This window comes from Chiloscyllium punctatum, chromosome 30 (genome assembly GCF_047496795.1).
Source record: "Chiloscyllium punctatum isolate Juve2018m chromosome 30, sChiPun1.3, whole genome shotgun sequence".
Lineage (NCBI taxonomy): Eukaryota > Metazoa > Chordata > Chondrichthyes > Orectolobiformes > Hemiscylliidae > Chiloscyllium > Chiloscyllium punctatum.
Genome location: NC_092768.1, coordinates 23,699,806 through 23,727,796, shown reverse-complemented (window position 1 = coordinate 23,727,796; position 27,991 = coordinate 23,699,806). Strand labels below are relative to the sequence as shown.

Sequence of the window (27,991 nt, the reverse complement as noted above, 5' to 3'; positions counted from 1 at the left end):
AGCAAGATGTTAGATTGTTTGTCTCGAGGGCAGTTGCTCTCTCCAATTTTCAAAATGCCCACGTTTTTATACTCCCATCACTGGATCAATGTCGGCAAAACAATAAATTCAAACTCAGTTGGCCTTTAGTATCATGGGGCAGCCAAACATTACATATTTTCAATTTTCCAGCACCCTCTGGGACGGTCATCTAGTCATATACGTAGGTGCTTGTAATCTCTCAGTTTAGAAAAAGCTCTCAGTTTAGAAATCCTCTTATCAGCAGAAGAGGCACTTGTCTCAGATAAGAAAATGTTGTTTATGAAACAACAGGAACCATATAATGGCTACTTTAACACTTAGACATTTTAATTATTACTACCAAGAGGTACAAAAGACATTGTCTATCTCCATCAGCAATCCATTCTAGACTCAACTGATTCTCCAGCCATAGACTTTGAGGTAACATCGGATTGGTTAGCGCTCAGTAAAATTCAAACCTTTGCTTTTTCAGAACCAAACTTTGGACATGCCCATGCTTTAAAAACCTTTTTCATTTAAAAATCAAGGTCATAGTAGCATCACAAGAGCTGCACACAAGCACTGAACCTTCTTCTGATAAAAGCATTTCCTCTTATCTTTCACTTCTACATTTCTAAGCAATAAGGACATCAAACATAACTTGTTGACCATATCAGGGGTCGAATCTAAGTTTTCAATAAGCTGTCCGTTTTCTTTCCTCGCGTTCTTCACAAAGTGCTCGAGTTCGATCAGACAGCCAACGAACCATCTTCCCTTCAGGTGGTAATACATATATTTGCCATTCCCTTGTTTTTAATCTAACTTGAAGCATTTTTTTTTCGCTATAAAACAGCCCTTTCGACCGAAAGCTCCGCTCGAACTGAGTAACCGCCGCGTGCTCAGCTTTCAAACCCCAACTGTCAGGGCGCGAGCAGACGGGCGGAGGGAAGACAGAGGGAGGGGAGATGTCAGTCTCTGATTGGAGGAGCCATGAAGCTGAACGTGACAGAGGTTTCAAACCCCAACTGTCAGAGCGCGAGCGGGCGGGAGGGGAGGGGGGGGAAGACAGAGGGAGGGGAGATGTCAGTCTCTGATTGGAGGAGCCATGAAGCTGAACGTGACAGAGGTTTCAAACCCCAACTGTCAGAGCGCGAGCGGGCGGGAGGGGAGGGGAGAGAGAGGGGAGATTGGGGGAGGGGGGAAGACAGAGGGAGGGGAGATGTCTGTCTCTGATTGGAGGAGCCATGAAGCTGAACGTGACAGAGGTTTCAAACCCCAACTGTCAGAGCGCGAGCGGGCGGGAGGGGAGGGGAGAGAGAGGGGAGATTGGGGGAGGGGGGAAGACAGAGGGAGGGGAGATGTCTGTCTCTGATTGGAGGAGCCATGAAGCTGAACGTGACAGAGGTTTCAAACCCCAACTGTCAGAGCGCGAGCTGGGAAAATGGCAGCCTCTGATTGGGGGAATAGCGCGCGTGCGGACTGGGGATAGAAGGAGGAAGGAATTTAGTTTTTGAAAGGATTATGCGTCTTTGCTACATGTGCATCGGTGTTAAGTTCATTGGAAAATGCAGTGAAAAATCTGAGATTTAAGATTGCGTTTTAATATAGTTTATGATCAAATCCGAATATCGGTGTCCAAATGTGAGTAAAGCTCGGCTAAATCTGTTGCTTCCACACTCAAAAGTTACAATTTCACGCAAAGCACCCAATATGTATTGGAACACATATAAAAAATATTATAAACTACCAATGATAGTGAATGCAAAATAAAATACAAAGTTGAAGACATTTTTGCAAGGTTTGTGGTTTAGGGTGTGGGTTTGCTCACTGAGTTGTAGGTTTGATATCCAGATGTTTCATTACCTGGCTAGGGAACATCATCAGTGGCAACCTCCAAGTGAAGCGAAGCTGTTGTCTCCTGCTTTCTATTTATATGTTTGTCCAGGATGGGGTTCCTGGGGTTTGTGGTGATGTCATTTCCTGTTTGTTTTCTGAGGGGTTGATAGATAGTATCTAGGTCTATGTGTTTGTTTATGGTGTTGTGGTTGGAGTGCCAGGCCTCTAGGAATTCTCTGACATGTCTTTGCTTAGCCTGTCCCAGGATAGATGTGTTGTCCCAGTCGAAATGGTGGGTTTTTTTTTCATCCGTGTGTAGGGCTACGAGAGAGAGAGGGTTGTGTCTTTTTGTGGCTAGCTGGTGTTCGTGTATCCTGGTGGCTAACTTTCTTCCTGTTTGTCCTACGTAGTGTTTGTGGCAGTCCTTGCATGGAATTTTATAGATGACGTTGGTTTTGTCCATGGGTTGTACTGGGTCCTTTAAGTTTGTTAGTTTTTGTTTGAGAATGTTGGTGGGTTGTGTACTAGTAGGATTCCGAGGGGTCTTAGTAGTCTGGCTGTTGCGTGTGAAACGTCTTTGATGTACGGTAAGGTGATTAGGGTTTCTGGCTATGTTTGGTCTGCTTGTCATGGTTTGTTCTTGAGGAATCTGCGGACTGTATCAGAACACTATTCCAACAAGCCACCTCACACTGCAGCACAGACGAACTTCGGAAAACAGGAGAACCACCTATACAACGTATTCAAGAAGAACGGATACTCAAAAAAATAGTCTGCAAATTCCTCAAGAACAAACCACGACAAGCAGGCCAAACACAGCCAGAAACCCTAACCACCTTACCATACATCAAAGAAGTTTCAGAAATGACAGCCAGACTACTAAGACCCCTCAGAATCCTAGTAACACACAAACCCACCAACACTCTCAAACAAAAACTAACAAACTTAAAAGACCCGGTCCAAACCATGAACAAAACCAATGTCATCTACAAAATTCCATACAAGGACTGCCACAAACACTAAGTAGGACAAACAGGAAGAAAGTTACACGAACACCAGCTAGCCACAAAAAGACATGACCCTCTCTCCCTTGTAGCCCTACACACAGATGAAAAAAAAAACCAACAATCCGACTGGGACAACACATCTATCCTGGGACAGGCTAAGCAAAGACATGCCAGAGAATTCCTAGAGGCCTGGCACTCCAACCACAATGCCATAAACAAACACATAGATCTAGATACCATCTATCAACCCCTCAGAAAACGAACAGGAAATGATATCACCACAAACCCAAGGAACCCCATCCAGGACAAACATATAAATAGAAAGCAGGAGACAACAGCTTCGCTTCACTTGGAGGTCGTCACTGATGATGTTACTTAGCCAAGTAATGAGAAGTCTGGATATCAAACCTACAGCTCAGTGAGCAAACCTACATCCTAGTTGAAGACATTGTTTTGCACTAAGCTGCTAATATCATTCAGAGATTCAACTGATAATTATTAGAAAACATTTAACATTCCTTATTAATAGAAATTAAAAGTTGTTTTCTCCCTGTTGCAGTTACTGGTTTTGTTCAATGGGATTCCCAGCCTATTAACAACAATAATTGTCATAATTGCTGAAAATCACTTTGGATATTTTACATAAAAGGTATCTTACAGTGCAAGGTTGACTTTCATATTTACACATTTGATAGGATATTTTAGCTAACTGTGTTGACCTGGAACCTGTCTTGAAAGCAGAGAGATTTTCAAAAGAACTAATCCTGAACGGACCAGATTCTCAGCCATTTGTTACAGTGTGCTGTACTGAAAAAAGGATGAAGTTTCTCTGTGAATTTAAACCCAGTGAAAGAGTAGAGGTGAGACTTGGTGTTTGCACTATAAAATGAAACTGTTCCAGTATCATAACTGAGATAAACACCGATCTTCTTGGGAATCTCATAGACTGGGATGTCAAATTTTTCTTCAGAATTTGCTTGAAATTGATTGTCAGCCCTCCCAATTGTCCAGACTTTACCACTTGGTACCAAATGAATGTCTTCCTTCCGTTCCACAGACTCCATGGCTACTCCCACATTCCATTGTCGATTCCCCACAACCTCCACCTCCCAGTAGTGTGAGCCTGATGTGAATTTCTCTGATCCCAGCACAGATTCCCAGCTTATAAGTCTCTCTTCATTGTCACGGACATTCCTTTCTTTTCGAATCAATCTCACATTTTTCTGATCCTGAGATATTTCAAGCGTTGGGTTTGCAGTTTTTGCATCCAGGGTGACATTGACTGGAATAAAAATCGTAAAGTTTTTGAGAGTGATAAAAAAACAGTTCAAAGGCTAGCTCTAATCAATGTTTAAATGATCAAATGAAAATCACAACTTGGGTGAACGACACATTATATACTTTATGACTTTTAACTGAAACATTGAAGCCCGAAAGAACTTTACAGAGAGGAAGCAAATGTAGAACAACAGTTTTTCAATAGGATGCCATTGAGGATATTTTTTAAGAGTCTGGATGCAGACATTTGACCAGAGAGTTCCAACAAAAAGGACTGCAGTGGTTAAAATGCCTATTTATACATTTCATTGCATGCTAGGAGTATTCATTAAATAAACACTTTGCTCATTGCTATCTTAAATACCCTCCATGATTCTTGTTATCCAGTCCTCCCCCCACTCCAACCCCTCCCTTACTGGCCCTCCCTGGCTTGCGCTCCTAGCCCTTTCACACATATGTTGGGCCTCTCCACTAATTTGCCAACTTAGTTGCCCCACTCTTTTACCACCCTCCCAGCTCTAATTTGCTTTGTGGCCTTCTTGCTTTCTCCTGATTGCCGAGGAGTGATAGGGTGCTGAATCAGAGGATGGAGTCTTTTGGAGGAGTAATTTGTCTGTAGCTTTTCCAGGGAAAGGGATTGTTCTGTATTATTTTGTCATTCTGAAGGCAGCAGTTGCTTAGAGTCATAGAGATGTACAGCACGGAATCAGAACTTTTAGTTTAACTCTTCCATGCTGACCAGATATCCGAAATTAATCTAGTCTGATTGCCAGCATTCTTATCCTTCTCAATCCTTCATATTCAGAAACCCATCCAGATGCCTTTTAAATGCTGTAATTGTATCAACCTCCACCACTTCCTCTGGCAGCTCATTCCACAGTACACCACTTTCTGCGTGAAAAGGTTGCCCCTTTGGTCCCTTTTAAATCTTTCGCCTCTCACTGTAAACCTACGCCCTCTAGTTTTGGACTTGCCCACCCAAGGGAAAAGATTTATGTACTTACCTATCCATGCCCCTCATGATTTTATAAACCCCTCAGCCTCTGATACTCTAGCAAAAATAGCCCCAGCCTATTCAGCCTCTCCCTAGAGTTCAAACCCTCCAACCCTGACAACATCCTTATAAATCTTTTCTGAATGCTTTCATGTTTCACAACATCCTTCCTGTAGAAGGGATACCAGAATTGCACACAATATTCCAAACGTCACCCAACCAATGTCCTGCACAGCCATAACATGATCTCGCAACTCCTATCCTCCAATGCTCTGACCAATAAAGGAAAGAATACCAAATTGAAAGGCATAGTAGACTCAATGGACTACTTCTGCTATGTCTTATGGTCAGTGTGAAAAGAGAAAGAGACTAATGTTAATTCTGATCTGTTGATAAGACTGGAGTTTGCTTTGATTGATGCAGAACCATATTGGAAAAATATCATTTGGAGTTAACATGGTCAAGATTTGTCATCTATTCTTCACTTCTTTTTGGTGGAACAGAACTTTTTTACAGCAGGGGCCCCCTTTATTTTAGGAAAGTCACATGTATGTATCATAATGATATTTAAATGACAGAGTTGCATTATCCTACATATTCACTGCTATTTATTCGGTAGCAGCATTGGTAATCAGAGCACCTCTTCAATTCAAAATGTCTATTGTTACCATGTTTATGAAGGAAGAGGCAATGATTTCAATGGCAAGTAGGTACAATTTTGATAATTTCAATATGCAGCACCCAGATGATGTCACCTATTCAACAATTAGTTCATGAAAATGAAAACAGGTGCTCCCAAAAATCAAAAAGCAATGTTCAAAAAAATTAAACGAGTTGATAGATTTCACAGTCAAAGGCTTCAATAGGAAAGAATTATTTTGAGTCCTGCAGATAAGGCCAACACCGCAGAAAAAGAAACACTGAAGGATTCACATGGGGCAAAGAAGACAAATTTCAGCAGGGCATTGAAGGAGCTGAATGTAGGTTGACTGGGAGATGGAAGAAACTGAAGAACGAATGGAAACTGAAACAGGAAGTTGACATAAGTCAGAGGATGAAAGGGGCAGAGGCTACTGTTGTGGATGATCTTAAATTCCATAAAAATAATAAATTCTGCACAGTTATCAGCTGGTTTTCTCAGTACACACTTTTGGCTTGTTGTGCAGCGAAGCACTTTGCTCTCAATTTGTCATCCAATCCAATTGATCTATGGAAAATTGTGGGCAGTGAGCCTGCAAATTCCTATTATGTATTGCTGGTGTTTAAGACTCTCAGCCAGCAATATGAATCCATAAAAATATCCTGATCTATCCAAACAAGTTGGAGTGAGAGGAGGGGGTTGGGGGTCTCTGCAAAGATAATTTCACAACAAGGGTGATTATGATCAAGCCATGTGATCAGTTCCAATCCAATTTACAAAAATATTTATTCAAATAACTTGAAGATCTTACCCTTGTACTCAGAAATCTTTGCCCAATCTGAAATCAGAAAAAAAAGTTAATTTGTGGAAATCAGCATGTAAATAATGCAACTGAAATGAATTCCCTTGCATTTTTAACTGATGGCTTTAAATTGGCTTTAAATTGGGAAACGTAAGTCCAGATATGACTGAGACCCTAGGTAATAAAACATTGTCTGAATGGGCAAGGGAATTTGGAGCATAATCTTTTCACATTGTGTTGATGACTCAAGAGTGCTTCAAACTTTCATTGCAATTGGAACAAGATGCTTTTACTGACCGATTCCTGTGTGGGCTGAAAAGGAGATAAGACAGGTGCCTGATAACATTAGTCAGAGGTCTTAGAATTTTCTCCTAATGTAGAATCATACATCACGGTAACAGACCCTGTGGTCAAACCAGTCTATACTGACCATAATCCCAATCTAAACTTGTCCCACCTGTCCACTCCTGGCCCATACACCTCCAAACCTTTCCTTATCATGTACTTATTTAAGAGTCTTTTAAATGTTGAAAGTGTTTCCACCAATCCGGTTTCCTCCCACAGTCCAAAGATGTGCAGGTCAGGTGAATTGGCCATGCTAAAGTGCCCGTAGTGTTAGGTATGGGGTAAATGTAGGTGTATGGGTGGGTTGTGCTTTGGCGGGTCTGTGTGGACTTGTTGGGCCGAAGGGCCTGTTTCCACACTGTAAGTAATCTAATCTAATCTAAAGTTAATTCCAAACTCTGTCTGTAAAAATGTTGTCACCCATGTTTTTTTCAAATCTCTCTCCTCTCACCTCTCACAAAAAAAAGTGCCCCCTAGTGTTGAAATTTCCCAGAATTTGCTCCCAATATAAAGTGTTAGAGTCACACAGCATGGAAACAGACCTTTCTGTCTAACGCATCTATCCCGACCAGATATAATAAACTAATCTAGGCCCATTTGCCTACGTTTGACCCATATCTCTCTAATTCATGTACCCATCGAGATGTCTTTTAAATGTTATAATTGTACTCACATCTACAACTGCCTCTGGCAACTGGTTCTATATACACACACCATCCTCTATGTAAAAAGGTTGTCCCTCAGATCCTCTCTCCTCTCTAAACTTATGCTCTCTAGTTTTGTACTCTCCTACCCTGGCTATTCACCTTATCCATGTCCTTCGTGATTTTATAAAGGCCACCTTTTAGCATCCACACTCCAGGAGAAAAAATAGCCCCAGCCTTTCCACATAGGTCAAATATGATATCATAGCATTTCAGTCTGCTCAGACCTGGTTATAGGGTAAGTGGTTCAGCATCACTTTAACTTTCTGTGACTGAACAATACACAAGGAATTTCAATGCAGTTTCCTGCTGGTGAGAATTGATTTTGGCACTGGCGGGAACAGGTCTTTTTTTCTACACACCTCAGACAAATGATTTCAAACATGCAGTGTGGACAGTTGTAAAGAAAATTTGAATTAATTACATTAACTGTAAATACATAAAACTGCCTTCAATGCAATTTTAACATTTTCAGAATACAGACTGTGAAAAAGGAAGTATTTGAAAGAATGTAACAACATCCAAGGAAGCCATTCGGCTGACCATAACTGCCAGCTACCTTGCAGAGATTGACAAAATCATACTGCCCAATCTTTTGCAATACACTTATTCTTTCTCAGGTGTACATCCAGTTGTTTTATGGAAGTTACTCCATAATCAGTTTCCACCAATGTTTCATAAATGTGTTGATCACAATGAATGATATAAAAACAAATTAAAATTTTCTCAACTCTCCTTTGGTTCGTTTGTCAATTGTCTTAAATCTTTCTCCTTTGATGGACATCATTCCAACCAAGAGACACAATTTCTCCTTATAACTCCATCAAAAGGCCTCATCATTTTGAATCTCTGTTAAATCTCTCCTTTAAACTTAATGCTGTATTTGACCATCACATTTTCCACAGAAAGTTATGTCTTGTCTTTAGCAATATCTTTTAAACAACGTAATTAATGACTATAATCAACCTTTCTGGCAAGGAAAAGTAACTTTAGTCTCATTCATTTATGTTTTGAATTTTGCAGGGAGATTTTAAAATGTTAATCCTTTAAATTGCTTTCTTTCCAGCCTTTCAATCTACCTTTTCTAATTGTTCTTCCTCTGCCTTTACTGTATTTGATTTGACATTGAATTTATCTTCTTGAATTTACCTTCTTTAGTGTCTGACTTTGTTTCTCAATCCTTAGATTTCATTGGTTAAGGAAATTGTCTGTTTGCTGCACAGTTCGCTCAGGTCCCAGGTGCTGTTTCGGTCATTTGGGTTATCTGTTGGCACCTACAGTAACTTTGTGAGCAAAACATAACTGAGCTGAAGGGTTCTGGGTAATTCTATCAATGTTGTACTTCAGCTGGTCACAAAAGCACATCCATTCACATTTTTAAATAGGGTGCCAATTCAAGACCAGTGAACAGCTCTTATTCCTGGGCAAGGTGTTGAAGCTGGAGACCCTAATAGCATGCACAGATTGACATCTAGTCAGGAAACAGCCAGTAAGTTAACTTGATTTTTCAAATATGCACAGCTCCCTCATTGAATAATAAGCAGCTATTGTTTGGCGACATTATAAATGTGGGTGAAATGACCAACAGGACATCCATTGCCACTCTATTTCACATTGATACATTCCAGACCAACGTGGGCTTCCTGTGGTGCCAACTGGAACCCTTAGGAATGGGAACTTAGTAGAAACTTTAATTAAAGTAATTTATCAATTCTTATGTCTCACAAACTTGATTGAGTTTTTTGAAGAAGTAACAAAGAAGATTGATGAGGGCAGAGCAGTAGATGTGATCTATATGGACTTCAGGAAGGTGATCGACAAGGTTACCCATGGGAGACTGATTAGCAAGGTTAGATCTCATGGAATACAGGAAGAACTTGCCATTTGGATACAGAACTGGCTCAAAGGTAGAAGACAGAGGGTGGTGGTGAAGGGTTGTTTTTCAGACTGGAGGCTTGTGACCAGTGGAGTGCCACAAGGATAGTTGCTGGGTCCTCTACTTTTTGTTATTTACATAAATGAGTTGGATATGAGCATAAGAGGTACAGTTAGTAAGCTTGCAGATGACACCAAAATTGGAGGTATAGTGGACAGCGAAGAGGGTTACCTCAGATTACAACAGGATCTGGACCAGATGGGCCAATGGGTTGAGAAGTGGCAGTTGGAGTTTAATTCAGATAAATGCGAGGGGCTGCATTTTGGGAAAGCAAATATTAGCAGGACTTATACACTTATTGGTAAGGTCCTCGGGAGTGTTGCTGAACAAAGAGACCTTGGAGTGCAGTTTCATAGCTCCTTGAAAGTGGAGTCACAGATACCTAGGACAGTGAAGAAGGCGTTTGTTATGCTTTCCTTTATTGGTCAGAGTATTGAGTACAGGAGTTGGGAGGTCATGTTGCGGCTGTACAGAACATTGGTTAGGCCACTGTTGGAGTATTACATGCAATTCTGGTCTCCTTCCTATCGGAAAAATGTTGTGAAACTTGAAAGGGTTCAGAAAAGATTTACAAGGATGTTGCCAGGGTTGGAGGATTTGAGCTATAGGGAGAGGCTAAACAGGCTGGGGCTGTTTTCCCTGGAGTGTCGGAGGCTGAGGAGTGACCTTATAGAGGTTTACAAAATTATGAGGGGCATGGATAGGGTAAATAGGCAAAGTCTTTTCCCTGGGGTCGGGGAGTCCAGAACTAGAGGGCATAGGTTTAGGGTGAGAGGGGAAAGATATAAAAGAGACCTACAGGACAACTTTTTCACACAGATGGTGGTGCGTGTATGGAATGAGCTGCCAGAGGATGTGGTGGATGTGGTGGAGGCTGGTACAATTGCAACATTTAAGAGGCATTTGGATGGGTATATGAATAGGAAGGGTTTGGAGAGATATGGGCCTGGTGCTGGCAAGTGGGACTAGATTGGGTTGGGATATCTGGTCGGCATGGACAGGTTGGACCAAAGGGTCTGTTTCCATACTTACATCTCTATGACTCTATGACTATGACTCCGGCTGCCAGTGGGCAGCTGATCCGATCCCAATCTGGTCTCTTTGAAGAGAGGTCATGATCAAAATCATAGCAGAGAATTGGCATGACAGCTGTGTTCCTACCCACATTTGATCCAAATGGCAATTTGATTGAAAGTTAATCCCTCTGTTTCTCATCAGATTGCTTTGTAGCAAGGGCATTGCTGATTATGGCTAATGCCACAAATTGCTCAGTGAATTAATATACAGCAGCTGTTTTAGGTGCAAGAGGAACATACCTGATTCAATCAGAGATTTCCACTGGTCTACAAAACAAAAGTAGATAAATAAAACTTATTAATCTGTTTGTCACAAACCTTAAAATATTGACAAGCACTCCCTATTTGATTTGAATATTGCAATTTCAAGGTGTTAGCACTGTTGCTGATTAATCTCTCTCACCTCTTGAACAGCAATTTGTGGGCCCTACACCAAAGCCCTGAGTGTACAACCTAACTGAGACTCAGTATTGCACTATCAGAGGTATCATCTTTCAGATGAAATGTGAAACCACAGTCTGCCTCTCAGGTGGATGTAAAAGATCACTTGGCACCATTTTCAAGAAAAGTGGGGGAGTTTTCCTAGTGTCCTTCAACCACCATCACAATAATATTGACTTGTTCATGAATTTCATTACTGTTTGAGAGACATTGCAATGCATAAATTGGTTCCTGTGTTTCCCACATTGCAACAGCTAATCCATTTTATAAACACATCGTTTGTAAAATGCTTCAGAAAATCCTGAAGTTATTAAAGGTACCATACAAAGAAGGGTTGTACTTTTCTTAATCTTCACAAATCGCTGTTACTTTATATTTTGAAGCAATTGCTAAACTTATTATGAAACATATTTCTTTCAATTTTATGCCTGTTTTTCTCCCTTTATATGCCAGGAATGTTGGTATTATTGGATAACTATAACAGGGTTTTGATCATCTGGTCATTCGTCATATCTGAGCTAAGACAGTAAACATCAGATGGTCATTCAAGCACCAGGAGCATCAGGGTTCAGAGGATAACGTTCAAAATGGGAATCCTGGTTATTCTTTTTTTCGCCTTCCCGGTTGTAATTTCAGCTGATTCTGCACAGATTCAGGGTATAATCAAGAATAATAAGCCATGCTGCATGGCTTATTACTACATTGCGCAATAGCTGGAATTATTCATTAGCAACAAGAACCCTGCCACCACCAAGGCTGAAAGCAAGGGAGGCTGTCACAGTTTGGAAGGCAGCAAGACTTTGCAGGCAGTTGTGCCATTGGATGACACCCACCCCTGGAAACTGACAGCTCAATCAGGGCATCAACACCAGAAGTAGCAGCCTTTGCCTGTACCTAGAAGTTAATGGACTTGCACCTTCACAGCCAGAGGAGTGGTTGGGACACTCCCTGGTTAGAGTTGGGGAGTGGTCTTAGGGCAGGCAGTACCAATGCTGCAGTTGCAATAATTGTCAAAGTGAAATCCCTCCATGAGCGAAAATTCCCCACAAACAAACACCACACCCACACTGAAAAAGGCAGTGAGACTGCTAGAAGCTACTTGGCCCTGTCCCCATATATTGGAAGGTAAAAACAATGACTGCAGATGCTAGGGCTTTTGCCCGAAACGTCAATTTTCTTGCTCCTCGTATGCTGCCTGAATTGCTGTGCTTTTTCAGCACCACTCTACTCCCATATATTAGAAGGCCATCCTGCTACTGGTAAAATGCCAATGGAGACAAGAAAAGGCCCTTAATTATACATTTAAGTCTTATAATCTGGCTTCGGTGAGTGGGCCATCTGCGACCTTTCCTCCTACCAGCTGGCAGAATGGTAATAATGACAGAAAGACATCGAACATGTCACCTGATGCATTTTCCTGCTATTTTGCCAGTCTTCCCATTCAACACACCATGACCACCTCGCAACCTCTCATCAAAGTCCTTATACACACTAATATCAAGGGTAATAAATTGCCATTAATTTGATATTCTGAATGAAATCCAACTCAAATAGTTGGTGTGTGAAATGGAGTTAGCATATTAAGGCATTATATTTTCAGACTGACAGTGGTGGATTTTTATTGGAAAAGTATTAAAAAAGATCTTTCATCTTCAGAATTGAATCTGCCTGACCTAATGTTTCTAGCAGAGAATGGTCAACTTGTTTCCAGTTCTTGCTGCTCTCAGCTGAATAAGGAGTATTTTGATTAAACCTAAAGAAGTAAAATGTCGAACCTTTTTTCAAGTTATTAATTAAATCCTGAGGAGAGTAAATAATGTGCCTCATTCTGTTTATATTTTTGAGGATATTAATTGACTGCACAACTCTATATGTTAATTTAAATTACGAGCTGCACTTTTCTTCACTTGTGAAATCAATAATATTCACATGTACAAAGTAAGTAATCTAGCAATCAGTAGATTGTTTTGTTCATCCAACAGTTATTATTCCAACTATTTAATGTTGTTGCTTTGATACCAACCAATGATTTCTCTCTTGGGTGACTTTCTGAACAAGCTATCACGTTTTTAAAAAAATCACTTTTTTTGTTCTCCAATTGTTCATGTTATGTGTGTGTGACTGGCTAGGCCAGGAACTGAGAGCATTATTATTAATTTTGCAGATGACACAAAGATACCTGAAGGGACAGATAGCATTGAGGAAGTGGAGAGGCTGCAGAAGAATTTGGACGGGCTAGGAGAGTGGACAAAGAAGTGGCAGACGGAATGCAATGTGGAAAAGTGTGAGGTTATATGCTCTAGTAGGAAGAACAAAGGCATTAACTATTTTCTAAATGAGAAAGGCTTTGGAAATCTGAACCATGAATGGAGTTGGACTATTGTCTATTGAGTTAAGAGAACTAGTTCAGGGTTCTCCAAAGGTTCATTTTGCAGGTTCAGTTGGCATTAGGAAGGCAAATGCAACATTTGCATTCATTTCAAGAGGGTTAGAATACAAGAGCAGGGATGTACTATTGAGGCTGTATAAGGCTTTGGTCGGACTGAATTTGGAATATTATGAGCAATTTTGAGCCCCATATCAAAGAAATGAAGTGCTAGCCTTGAAGAGGATCCAGAGGAAGTTTATAAGAATGATCCTGAGAATGAAGGGCTTGTCAAATGAGGAGCAGTTGAGGACAGTGGGCCTGTACTAAATGGACTGAAAAAAGATACGGGAGGATCTCATTGAAACTGACAGAATACTGAGAGGTTTGGATACAGCGGACATGGAGATGACGTTTCTACTAGTAGGAGAAATTAGGACCCATGGCACAGCCTCAGAGTGAAGGAACAACCCTTTAGTGCTGAGACAAGAAAGAAATTCTTTAGTCAGAGTATGGTGAATTTGTAGAAATCATTGCCTCAGAAGGCTGTGGAGACAAGACGTTCAGTGTATGTAAGACAGAGATAGACAGGTTCTTGATTAGTGAGGGTTACAGGGAGAAGCAGGAGAATGGGGTTGAGAAACATATCAGCCATGATTAACTGGTGGAGCAGACTCAGTGGGCTGAATGTCCTAATCCTACTCCTATATCTTATGGTCTCATGTTGCCCCTCTGCAGCTGCCCTTGAGAAAGTGAGGGGGGGCTGCCTTCTTGAACTGCTATCGGCCAGGTGGTATAGATGCAAGGACAATACTGATATCTAATCCAGTGACCGCAAAGAAACAGTGACATAGTTCCAAGTCAGGGTGGTATGTGACTTGGAGAAGCTCTTTCATGTGTTGGTATTCCCATATGTTTGCTGTTCTCAGACCTCCAAAGTGATGGGGGTAATTATTTTGGAAGATGCTGTCAAATTCTTGGCAAACTACTACAATGCGTCTTGTGGACAGTGTATATATTGCTGCAACTGTGTCTCAACACTGAAGAGAGAGAATATTTAAGATGGTGGCTAGGGTGTTCGTTAAGCAGACTACTTTTTCCTGGATACTGTTGTTGGACCCACCACCAACTTGGGGCGGCACCCTGGCACCAGGGTCCCAGGTTCGATTCTAGCCTCTGGTGACTATCTGTGTGGAGTTTGTACATTCTCCCTGTGTCTGCATGGGTTTCCTCCGGGTGCTCCAGTTTCGTCCCACAGTCCAAAGACGTGTAGGTTAGGTGAGTTAACCATGCTAAATTGCCCATAATGCTCAGTGCATTAGTCAAAGGGAAATGGGTCTGGGTGGGTTACTGTTTGGTGTAGGGAATCTAATCTAATCAACTGGGTAAAGGGGGCTTATTCCAACAAACTCCTGACTTGTGCACATAAATAAGGAACAGGATTTGGACAGTCAGGAGGTGATGAATTCCATGCTTCTGACCTGCTATTGTAGCCATAGTATTTTTATGTCGAAAAACGTGGCACTGGAAATGCACAGCAGGTCAGCCAGCATCCGAGGAGCAGGAGAGTCACGTTTCAGACATCGACCTTCATCAACAATGTGGGCTGTAGTATTTTTATTGCAGTGCCCAGTTCAGTTTCTGATTAATGGTAACCTCCAGGATGCTGATAGTGGGGGATTCTGCAAAGCTAATGCCAGAGGGAAGATAGTGACATTGCTGTAATATTACTGGGCTAGTAATCCAGAGACTAAAGCTAATTCTTAGGGGACACGGTTCAAATCCCATCATGGCAACAGATGGCATTTAAATTAATAATTTGGTGTATAAAGCTAATTTCAATAATGGTGACCACAACAGCTTTCATCTGTGCTATAGAAGCCCAACTTGTTCACTAATGTCCTTTCAGGAAGGGAATCTGCCAACCTTATCTGGTGTTACCTACAGAATATGGTTCAATCTTAACTGCACTCCAGAATGGCACTAACAAGCCACCTAGTGACATCTGCAGCCCATGGAAGAATAGAAAGAATGTCAACTGAAGATTATTAGATTCTATTTCTTTGGAGATAGCCATTGCCTTATATTGCCATTCATCAACCCAAGCCTAAGTGCTGGCCAGGTCTTGTTGCATATGAACTTTAGTACACAAAGAGTTGCAAATGGTATTGAATATTGTACAAACATAAAGAAGTATCGTGACATCTGACCCGATGATGTTTGTTGATAATGCTGAAAATGGTAGAGACAGAAACAAATTCCCCAGGAACACTCCAGTCAGTAGTGTCCCGTAGACAATATGATTGGCTTCCAAGAGTCACAACCACTTTCCTTTGAGCCAAATATGGCTCCCATTGACTTCAGTTTTACTAAGACTATAATGATCTCACAATTTTCTTCATGTAAAGGGCAATCATTCTCACCTCACCGTTATGATCTGTGCATTAAAGGGGACCAAATAAGAATGTTTCGGAACCTTGTGCTCTGGGGGAAGCCAACAGCTGGGAGTTTAAATGGATTTGACCAAATGTTAGATGCTGGGATAAGTTATAGTGAAGATCTCAGGGAAATAGAGAATGAAAGTAGCATCATCTACTTGATACTTCGAGAATGACTGACTGATATAAAGTTGAATTCTATACAAATTAGTTAGTTGCTGTCTCCATTGAAGCCTATTCCTCATTGCAGGGATGCTTAGATCTATTATTATCTAGAGCTCCAGGACATTATTCTGATTTGTTGATTACAGAGAATTTCTGCTTTGTCAATACCTGCTACTTTGATGTTTCGGATGCGTACCCCTTTTGCTCATGCAGCACTACATGATACACCTGATACTATACCTAGTACATCTTGTTACAATCCCTATTGAATCAATATTCATCACCCAATTTAATGATAACGGTGGACTGAGCATGAATAACACCGTAATGGCACAGCTTGTGGCAGACAAGAGTTAAATTGCTACTGACAGGTCATACCACTTCATATAGTCCAGTTTGATCTGCTATGCTGTCTCTAACCTGTCTCATATAGCATGATGGCACTACTACACTATAATATGGAAAAGTTATAGGTAGGACCTTTCTTTCTTGAGGAATGGGTGATAGCTATGGTCACTAATGTTATCATGAATGCATAAAAGTTGATGAGGACAGCATTTGAGTTGTTTATTCCCTTGAATTATTCCTTCACCAGCTGACAAGACCCAAGTTGTCTGCTATGTTCATCCAGTGTAATCAGTGCTATGGATAGTAAGTCAATCTCAGTGCTTCTGTCAATGCTTATTATGAGTACTGTTCCAACATTGATGATTGCTGATTTGTAAACTGAAAATACAGTAGGCAGTGATCCTCAAGACCACTAATTCGGCATCAAGCCCAAATGTTGGTAAGAGGGATCAAATGGGTATCTTCACCTTACAGTTAATTATGAAACATTATTTTGGAGAAACTAGTGAAGATAATATTCATCAAAAAGCATACTACAGATAAAAGGCTCATCAAAATTGCCAACTTGTGTGAATTATCCTTGTTCTTTTACCAACCTTGATGTTGCTTCATGCTCCCTATTGTGGTTATACAAACAATGGAAGGCTATGAAAAAGATATTGGCTCATTATGTTGAAAATAATACTTAAAGAGTCATTATTCAGGAGCAAAGCTGGATCACTACTACATGGACTGAAACATTCACTATCAGACTGCATATATTTCAAATGTTAAATCCTTACCGTATTGTTTGATAGATTTGTCACTTTCAAGTTCTGAAAAAAATCCAATAAATTCAATAATCAGTCAAGCTTTTACTTTCTAACAGAATAAATAGTTCTGTTTTCACTTTAAATCGTACATCTGTATTCAACGTTCTCACTCAGACTGAGACCATACCTTTGATGCATTTGTGCTTTCTCACAGTCCAGATGATCCCAAGAATTAAAACTATTATGAAAAGACCGAGGATCAGACATAAAACAACCAACCAGCCTGAAACAGCGGGGAAAAAGTCACCTGCAAAGTAAATGGCAATTAATTAGATCTTATACTTCAAATATATTTCACATTAACCATTCTTTTAAAATGCTTGATGTTACCAAAGTTAAAAATTTATGGCCACTGCTGAATTGTGCTTTCATTGCAACCAAGTGAAGCAGCTTCTCATCAATCATAATTTCTACACAGGCTTCTCAATGAACAGCCAATTCAGTTCCCCATTGTTGGCTTCCGAAAACACACGAATCGGAGTTGCAATGTGCTATTGTGCCCAGACTGTAATTCTAATTCAGAATGCCAAACTCAACTAAGTCCGGGAATCAAGGACGAGGATATGAAGAGATCCTGATAGGCAAATTATTCACATTAATCTGGGGCTTGGATGAGTTACTCCAGACAGGAATGGTAGCAAATTAATGACACCTGGGGTTAAAGCAACATAGGCCTGGTTTGTTCAACTACAGGAGAGTTTCCAACTGTGTTAATCTTGCCAATCTCGAGTGCAGGGATTTTTTAGGCATTCAACCAAGATCTTGACGCAGAATTAAATTTTAAAATATAACTGTCAGGTTGCCATAAAAACTTATCTTATTAATGACTTCTCGTGAAGGAAATGTCACACAAGTATATAACAGGGCATTAGGAACTTCCAGCCAAGGTTTTTCTTTTACTTTAGTATTTCTTAAATTTATACAACTTTCCCTCCCATAATTCAATAATTTACAAAATATTTGCATTCTAATTAACAGCTCCAGCTCTCTGAAATGCTTTCCATTTTTATTCACACACTGAAGCCCTGAACCACTCATTCGTACCTGAGATCCTGTTTGATTCCCTTAGGAAGTCAGAGGGAAATTTATCCATTTTTATTTTTCTCACTGCCACCAAGAAGCAGAATTGCTGTCAGATGTATGATCAGTTTGTAAGATCCATATCATCTACAGATTGGACCATGCATTGAGGGGCTTAAAGATCTTTTCTTGTGCATATCTGTATATCCCATATTTCTCTCTATTTTTATTCTCTTTTCATCCCCCACAACAATCTCTAAACACTTTTGTCCTTACTACCTTAATTTTTAGTTTGTTCATAGTACTTATCGTCACTCCTAGCTAATGGTTTACTTTCCCTCAATTACATCCGTTTAAATCTTCGAGCACTACTTTATTTACTGTGGTTAGGTTTCGCTAAAGCCGATAAAGTTTGTGGAGTTTCCACTAGATCTTCTGAAATCATTCCAAAGCACTAAATGCCTGAGACATTTTCTTTTACACTATTTGTCATACACCTTCTGTCCTGATTCTACATTGAAGATAGCGTGGTGCTAGATAAGCACAGCCGGTCAGGCAGCATTTGAGGAGCAGGAGAATCAATGTTTCGAGCAGAAGCTCTTCATCAGCTTATGCTCATTATGTCGATTCTCCTACTCCTCAGATGCTGCCTGACCAGCTGTGCTTTTTCAGCACCACACTTTTCAACTCTGATGTCCAGCATTTGCAGTCCACACTTTCCCCTTTACAGTGAAGATACCTTACATCCCGTTGTGTGTCACTATTTGTTTGAGATGGACTTCAAACAAATCCAACAACTCAGCAGGGCACCCATAAGGCACAATGGGCTATCAGAAGGAGTAGAATCATACTCCAACACAATCTGATTCCTCATGGCCTTGCATTACCATTAAGCCAGGAGATCAACCGTGATTCAATGAAGGGTGCCAGTGGGCATGTCTGGAGCAGCAACAGGCACATCTAAAAATAGATGAAGCTACAAAACAGGGTGACTTGAGTGCCAAACAGCATAAGCAGCAAGCAATAGACAGAGTTAAGCAATCCCAAACCCAAGAGATCAGATCTAACACAAAAACTTGCTGGTGAAATTCAGCAAGACTGGCAGCATCTCCGGGGAGAAAGCAAAATCAACATTTCGAGTCCAGTGAAATCCTGACACATCAGTGACAAAGAGTGATACACAACTAAACAACTCACTGGAGAAGGAAGCTCCACAAATATCCCCATCTTCAATCCTGGAGGAGCCTTGCACCATGGTGCAAACAATAAGGCTGAAGCATTTGCAGCAATTTTCAGCCAGAATTACAAAGGAGATGATTCATCTTAGTCCCTTCCAAAAATCTCCAGCATCACAGATGCCAGTGTTAGTAGTCAATCTGATTCACTTCATGTGATATCAAGAAATGGCTGGAGGCACTGGATACTGCAAAGGTTATGGGCCCTGACAACATTTCAGCAATAGTACTGATTACATATGGTCTAGAATCTGCTACATCCCGAACCAAGCTATTCCAGGACAGCGACAGCATTGCTGTCTACCCAGCAAGGTTAATGGGTATGGCCTGTACACAAAAAGCAGGACAATTCAAACCCAGCCAATTACTGCCTATCAATCTAACCTCGATAGTCAGTCAAGTGATAGAAGGTGTAAACAGGAATGAAATAAATCAGCACTTTCTTGGCAATAACCGACTCACTAATATCCAGTTTGGGTTCAGCCAGGTCCAACCAGGATCTGATCTCATCCAGATTTGGTTCAAACATGGACAAATGAGCTGAATATAGGAGTGATGTGAGAGTGACCGCTCTTGATATCAAGGCTGCATTTAACCGAGTGTAGCATCAAGTGGTGCTACAAAACTTGGAGTCAACTGGTATCCGGGAAAAACTCTTTGCTGGCTGAAGTCATATCTAGCACAAAGGAAGATGATTGTGGCTGCTGGAGATCAGTCATCTCAGCTGCATGACATCTCAGCAGGAGTTCCTCAGTGCACTATCCTCAGCTCAACCACCATCCTCAATTGCTTCATTAATGACCTGCGGGTCAGAAATAAGGATATTCAATGATGATTAAACTGTGTTCAGCATCATTCGCAACACTTCAGATCCTGAAATATTACATGTCCAAATGCAGCACCATCCAGACTTGGGCTGAGAAGTGTCAAGGAACATTCACACCACACAAACGCAAAGCAATGCCTATCTCCAACAAAAGAGAATCTGACAATTACCGATTGACACTCAGTCACTCTACTATCACTACCAATAACCTAAGGGTTACTGATAGCCAAAAGCTAAGCTGGTCATGCACCTTCAAAATCTAGTCACTACCATTCAGAAGGATAAAGGCAAGTGATATATAGGAACACCGCCAGTTGCAAGTTCCGCTCCAAGCTATTCACTATCCGGGAAATATATTGCTGTTTCTTCACTTCTGTAGGGTCAGAATCCCAGAACTCCCTCCTTGACAATATTCTGGGTGCACCTATACCAAATGAACTGCAGCAATTCAAGGATGCATCTCATCAGTTTTGTACTTCAAAACTATTTGTAAAGCAAGCAATAATATTTCCAATTTCAGTCACCCTGTTCACACAAATATCTGTTATTAAGATTAATTAATTTGAAAGATCATTCTTAATTCAATATAACAGGATAATACCTTAGTCCTAATTTGACTTATGATGCAATTGGAATTGTAAGTCAAGCATTAATCCCTTTAACTGAGTCTATTTTATAATTTACAGACCTGCTATCTGGATAGTTGCTTCTTGTTCTTTTTTCAACAGGTTGTTCTGTATGAGACACTTGAAGCTGTTTGTCGAATCTTTTGTTACAGTTACACTGCTCTGCACAGTTAGCAATCCTTGAGTGTCCCGATGGTAATTTATTTCAGACTGTGCTGTTAAATTTTGACCATCTGCACTAGTCCACATTAGCTTTGGCTTTGGGAACCATCCATTAGATTCACAGATTAGCTGAATTCCTTGTTTATTATTTCCCTCTATCTGGATCCAGTGCTTACGCCCCAAACCTAGAAAGAAATAAATGTATTTAAGAATAAAACTGTTCGTTAATAATGTTTAAACCACAGAAAATATTCTTTTACTGGACTGAATTTATGATATACCATATCCTTTGTTAGAAAAAAATATATATTTTATGTGTGGACAATGGTTCCTTTAAGAATTAAATTTGTCTGAAATATTTCTTGTTAGAAATACCTACTTTCAAGAACTGATCATGTGATTAAGCTGTATGGGGACAGACAATAGAGCACTCAATAAGTTATGATATGGCTGAGTGGGTTACTTGTTGTGACTCTGTGTCCAAGCAGTTTAGGTTCACATTTAGCTGCAGAGAAGAGTTTTTTCAAACAAAATTCAGGTGAAATGTTGTCTAAAACAGATCTATTATCAATATCTGAAGGACTCCACTCACAGGGAGTTGAATTTTGAAATAGCCAAGCTAGCCAGGAAGGAGAGACAGCAAAAGACATCATAGATAAAAGGCTCAAAAGGTAAGGAACATTAGAATTAGACAGTTCTGATCGACGGTGGCTTCACTTAAGATGCTGGTGATGCTTGCATTGTATGGAGAATTACAGTGTAGGGCATATGGAGGAGATTTGAAGGGAAAATCTTACCAAAAATAAGCAGAAAGCCCAAGAAATCTCATTCTTACACAAGTCTCTGAAACAGTACCCAAGCCAAGTTGTTAATATTCCAATTCTTTATAAGTATCTGACTTTTAATATCTTTAAAACAAAGTGAAGTTATCAGTGATCATGTTCTTTGATTTGCTGACATAAAATTTTATTGCAAAACATTCGATCAAAAACCTGTTTTAAAAATATTGTTTTCTTAGTTATTAGTTACTATGAAAATCAGTTCACTCACCTCCCACTTTCAGTTCAACCACAGTCTCTTCAAACTCGGTTTCATCATCAACTGAACATCTGTATTTCCCCTCATCAAACACTCTTGTATTTTTTATTTTAAGAGAAATGTTTCCTTTGGTCAGTTCATTTTTAAACAGTTGAGTTCTTCCTCTGTACTCAGGATCCTGAGTAGCAGTGTCATCTTCTCCATTCCTGTACATGTATACAGCTGAACCAAGATCTGCTTTAAGCCATCGCACCACCATGTTGTTGATGGGTAAACTTGGCGTAACCTGACATCCCAAAGTAACATCTTCACCCACAATGGCTATAACAGCGTCTGTTGGTCCAGTAACTATGAATTTACCTGTGGAATTATTCAAGCTTCAGATGTCTTAAATATTAAACATTAAAAAATGAACAATTAATCTGAAGTAAAGATAAATATATTTTTTCTGATGGAAGAAAATGCTTATTTTATCAATAATAATTATTCTGCAAAACATGTTATGAATAAATATTTCTGTTTTAGAACTAAACATAAAATCTTTAAACTAAATAATTCTCATTTTCTTAATTCATACTTCTTTGTAAATGAGAGAGGAGGGGGAAAAAAAAGGGCACCATTATTTGAGTATCACTGAACAACGTTCTTGTCTTGCACACATCAGAGACCAAGTTTGAATTCCCTAATTTAAAAAATGTAACTGCATCCTGAAGCAGTGTCCACATAACTTTGCCCCGCCTTATTCCAGTGCAATGTCTGCAGCTCAGATGCCAGTCCCTCAACTCATAAGAGAAGTTGCTCAAGCTGCAAGTACCTGTACTTGTTTCAGAGATGTTGACTCCCTAACAGCACTGTAGATTTACACACACCTAATGCGCTGAAGTGGATCATCAGGCAGCTCACCATAACCTTCTCAAGGACAAATAAGAATGAGCAATAAATGCTGGCTTAGCGTGTTTCAGCCACATCCTGGGAATGAATCAAGTCAATATCTGCTCCAAATTATTGTGTCCCTCACTGTGTCTCTACATTGTGTAAACTGCAGTTTTCTTGAATATTTCAGTGTTGCAACGGGGAAAATAATACCTGCTTAAGTCTTTGAGATGTTCTTTGTTGAATTCAGTTATTGATTACCAGGAATGAGACAGGACAGAATTAAAGTCAAAGCACACGTGTAAGTGAAATTAGGAAAGAAGGCAATGGGACAATCTGATCTAAGCATGTTTAAGAAGGACTTTCAGAAGAATACAGCAAATCTGTAAGCATCCAATGTCATTGCTCCTAACGAGCAGACAGATACAGTAATCCCAGATCTACTACACTTTCGAGCCATGTTTGTTCTAAAGCTGGTTCACACAGTGAAACTTCTTCAAATAGTGCTGCTCAGGTCAACCTCAATTTTCAACATAGCAGTTGCTAAGTCTTGAGGGACTGCTCCTGTTGGTTTATATCAATGTTCCAATCTTTCCTGGGGAGACCAATAAAATATTCCAACTTTTTCAGGTGACAGATGGTTTATAGAATCCCTACAGTGTGGAAACAGGCCCTTTGGCACAACAAGCCCACACCAACCCTCTGAAAAGTAACCCATTCAGATTTATTCCCCTACCCAATTATGCTTGACTAATGCACCTAACCTGCACATCCCTGAATACTGCAGGCAATTAATGCCAATTCATCTAACCTGCACATCTTTGGATAGTGAGAGGAAACCTGAGCACCCGGAGGAAACCCACACAGACACAAGGAAAATGTACAAACTCCACACAGACAGTCACCCGCTGGAATTGAACCCGAGTCCCTAGCGCTGTGAAGCAGCAGCGCTAACCACTGAGCCACTGCATCGCTCCAGAAGATTCAGCCCAAACCTGTGCAGGTGGAATGGAAATGATAGATTCCCATTCTTTCTTGATGGGACAAGTTATGTTTCCCAGCCTCTCCCAGTGAAACAGGCAATGATTCTCAACCTCTCCTGGTGAAACAGGGAATGATTCTCCTGAAGGGACAAGGACTGATTCTGCTCAGGCTGTTTATATGTGGCTGCTCTAGTTTCACTTGTTGGCAACTTTGGGAAAAGACAATATCACAGCTCTTCAGGGGCTACACTTACAGCTAGGAAAAGTGTCCAGATTTCTGGGTCCCTCACTCTCCCATGTTCAGCTCACACCCAAACACAATTCTTCCTGGGAACACTCTTATCTTATTGGAAAACTATTTAATCCGTGCCACTTCAGAAGCACATCAGACTAAATGAAGGACAGCTGTGAACTGTTCTGTAATGCAAAATGTTAAGTATGCCTCTACAATCATTGATGTACAGTGATTGAATAAATCAAATTGAATTTGCATTATGGGGACATCATCTTTTTAAGCTCAAATTCCATCACCATGTCTGTAGTTACAGTGAGACAGTGAATAGTTGCCTTGTTTACCATGAAGGTTCTTAATGACCAACAATCAGACAACATCTATGAGGTTCACAGAGTCTCTCATACATATATACTTCAGCACAACTTCATTGTGAAGAATGGATCCAGCCACACTGCCACTGAACACTTTTTTTGGACCTAACTACATCATCTGTCTCTTGCGAAGAGTTCTGTAGGCAAAACACATGAGGCAGTGTGGTCAGCACATATGTTCTAAAGGCCCTGCAGGAAACAGTGATACTGACCCTGTTGGATGTTTCAATGAGCAAACTATCAAAGTCATTTGTCATTGCCAGAACTTTCAAACAATAAGACGTAACTTGGTTGGTAGTGACATTATTCATGCTTATTCAGACTCTCCATGTCACCACACACTGTCCTCAAGACAGCTGTGGCAATGAGGAAACAACTCCTTTGGGAATATGCCATTGTGATGAAGGACCGGAGAGAGATGCAATAGTTCTTGTTAATGTCCATCCACAGCAGTCCCGTGATGAATGAATCTGTATTCTATACAAACACATACTAAACCAAAGATCAACTACGCCTGAAGGACCATTAACTCAGTGACACATGATCTTTAGTCTGTGAAATCACCACAAAGAGACATTTTAGGGAAAAGGCCACAATCGGAAATGCTATGTCAAAGGCCAAATGCTTGACAGATGGGATTGTGAAAGCAGAGTTATTGGTGAATTCAGGGATAGAATTTATCTGCTGGCAGAATCAGACAGAGGTCAGGATGTGAAAGGGGGACACGGGTAGAAATGATACAAGGAAGTAGATGGCCTTCTCTGTGATTGATACAGTGAGAGTAGTTCTCAACATAAAGCATAAAACACACCCATTAGCCCTTCGAACCTGTGGTCTTAATCTCTGTGAATGACCTTTAGCTCAGTACTAGCCTAGAACACTGATATCCTCATCCATCTGCCTCACCACTACATCCTCTCCCGAAAGGTGAAGTATGAAATCTTTAAATGGGATAGTTCCTTTAGTCTTATTACTTCACTGCTATCAGAAGCTGTACTCCGAACATTTGTAATACTGTCCCTCTAAAAGAAACTTATAATCTAGATTGGTGAGGCCACTTTCAGAATAGTGCATGCAATTCTGGTCTCCCTGCTATAGAAAGGATGTTGTGAAACTTGAAAGGGTTCAGAAAAGATTTACAAGCATGTTGCCAAATTTGGAGGGTTTGATCTATATGGAGAGGCTGAATAGGCAGGGGCTGTTTTCCCTAGAGCTGAGGGGTGACCTTATACAGGTTTATAAAATCATCAGGGATTAACCAAGATATTTTTTCTGAGGTAGGGGAATCCAGAACTGGAGGGCATAAGTTTAAGGTAAGAGGGGGCAGATTTAAAAAGGACCTAAGAGACAACTTTTTCACACGGAGGGTGGGGCATGTATGGAATGAGCTGTCCCAGGAAGTAGTGGAGGCTGGTACAATTACAACATTTAAAAAGCATTTGGATGGATTTATGAAAAGTAAGGGTTTAGAGGGATATGGGCCAAATGCTGGTACATGGGACTGGATTAATTTGAGATAACTGGTCAAGATGGACAAGTTGAACTGAAGGATCTGTTTCTGTAGAATACTTTGATTGCTGTTGAACCTCCAGTCTCAAACTGTTGGAAGCTTTTCCGAAGCAAGTTTACTTATCAAGAAACAGAGAAATTTATCATGAGAGCCTGTCACCTTAATATGACAGAGTTCTGTTTTCATAGCAAAATAACAATTCCTTGCATATTTCTATTAATATAATTAAATGAATAAATTGTAATATTTCTTACCATAAATGGGTAACGGAAGCCACAAGAGTAAAAGCGTAATGAGGTTGATTCCTTCCATCAATGCAGTAACCATTCCTGATTCACAGAAAATCAATTTAAATCATTTGCTGTATGTTCATTGCCAGGAATGGCTGAAACAAATTAGGCAAGTATTTATTGCTCATTCTTAATTGGCCTTAAACAGACTTCTGTTACTTTTCCAAAGCTTCCCGTGAAATGTTAGACAGATTTAGTTATTTCATCATCAACCAACTTGAATTCAATAATACTGAAAAACATTCTTATTTTCAGGTGAATAGAATTCTGCTTTTACATTCTTAACTCTGTGGAATGTTGGATCTATTTTCTCACACATTAATTTGTTTGTTTTAGACAGCAAGCATACCCTTTTTAATAGAAAAATTAAAGTCAACAGTCATATGAAAAGATATAAACAGGTGACAGTCGAGTCAAGTGATAGGTTTTTAGAAACATCTGAAAAGATTGTACATCGTCAACATGAGGAAGACTTCACTTGACTGAGGCAGAGAATCATAGAATCCATACAGTGTGGAAGAGGCCATTCAGCCCATTGAGTCCACAACAACCCTCCAGAGAGCATCCCACCCAGATCCAGCCTCCTATACTATTCCTTTAATCCCGCATTTACCATGACTAACCCACCTTGCCTGTATATTTCCCATGACTAACCCACCTAGCCTGTACATTTATCATGACTATGCCACCAAGCTGGTACATCCCTGAACAATATGGACAATTTAGCATGGCCAATCTTCCTCACTTACACATCTTTGGACTGTGAGAGAAAACCAGAGCATCCCACACAAACCGACACAGATATGGGAGAACATACAAACTCCACACACATAGTCACCCAAACCTGGGTCCCCTGCGCTGTGAGGCAGTAGTGCTAACCACTGAGCCACTGTGCTACCCAGAGATGGAAGCTGAGTGAGCCTACCTGAGGATTTTAGAGTAATAGTCAGATTCTGATCTAGAACGACATCCCTTAAGTAAGTTTAAATAGCCTACTTAAAAGACAACTGTCTGATAGTGGCAGTTATCGCTCAATGTCCTGAAATACCTTGCCCAAATAAGGCATTAATTACTGCAGCTGGAAGCAAAGCTTGTCAGCTCAAAGTAAGAAAAGGATTTGTAACACACATGGTCAGTAAGGGTGCGGAGTCATTGTGAGGGAGACTTCACCTGAGTGAGGCAGAGACAGATTTAGGAGTTTGGATCAAACCAGGAATTCAATTCAGAGGGGAGAGAAGCCCTTCAAGTAAAGTTTACTGCAAGAAACAGAGAGTGATGGGGTGAGTTGCTTGAGGGGGAATGTTGGTGAAGGGAAGGGAAGAGATGTTTTTTTTTCTTCCTTTTCAAAAAGTTGATTGGTTGGTAAGAAACTGCTGTTAGGGACTATCTTTAAAATGCAGTAAATTAGAGAAGCGTATTTTTTTAAAGTATACATATACTTAGATTTGACTGAGTAACAAGGGAATAAAGTAAGTCAGGGCCAATGTGTATTCATGAGGCTGACAGCTACATGGATAGTGTGTTCAGAGCGTAGTGATTATAAAAAGGCCAATCCGCTGCACCTCATCGAATAGGAATTCCCTGAGTGGGGGTGTTAATCTGTTCCAATCAGGGAGTCCTGGCTGATATTTATAA

General features: G+C 40.4%; 1 protein-coding gene across 1 annotated transcript in view; it reads right to left on the bottom strand.

Moving 5' to 3' along the window:
• Window positions 1–3,227: 3,227 nt before the first annotated feature.
• Window positions 3,228–27,991, bottom strand: part of LOC140455281 (butyrophilin subfamily 1 member A1-like) — a 38,665-nt gene continuing 13,901 nt past the window's right edge. The window contains exons 2-9 of the mRNA XM_072550025.1: window positions 26,321–26,395; window positions 22,107–22,454; window positions 20,957–21,241; window positions 17,315–17,434; window positions 17,158–17,190; window positions 10,859–10,885; window positions 6,567–6,593; window positions 3,228–4,125 (exon numbers count right to left, since the gene is read on the bottom strand). Of these exons, the coding sequence (XP_072406126.1) occupies window positions 3,602–4,125; window positions 6,567–6,593; window positions 10,859–10,885; window positions 17,158–17,190; window positions 17,315–17,434; window positions 20,957–21,241; window positions 22,107–22,454; window positions 26,321–26,393 (1,437 nt within the window). The 5' untranslated portion in view covers window positions 26,394–26,395 and the 3' untranslated portion in view covers window positions 3,228–3,601. The remainder of the gene's footprint in view (window positions 4,126–6,566; window positions 6,594–10,858; window positions 10,886–17,157; window positions 17,191–17,314; window positions 17,435–20,956; window positions 21,242–22,106; window positions 22,455–26,320; window positions 26,396–27,991) is intronic.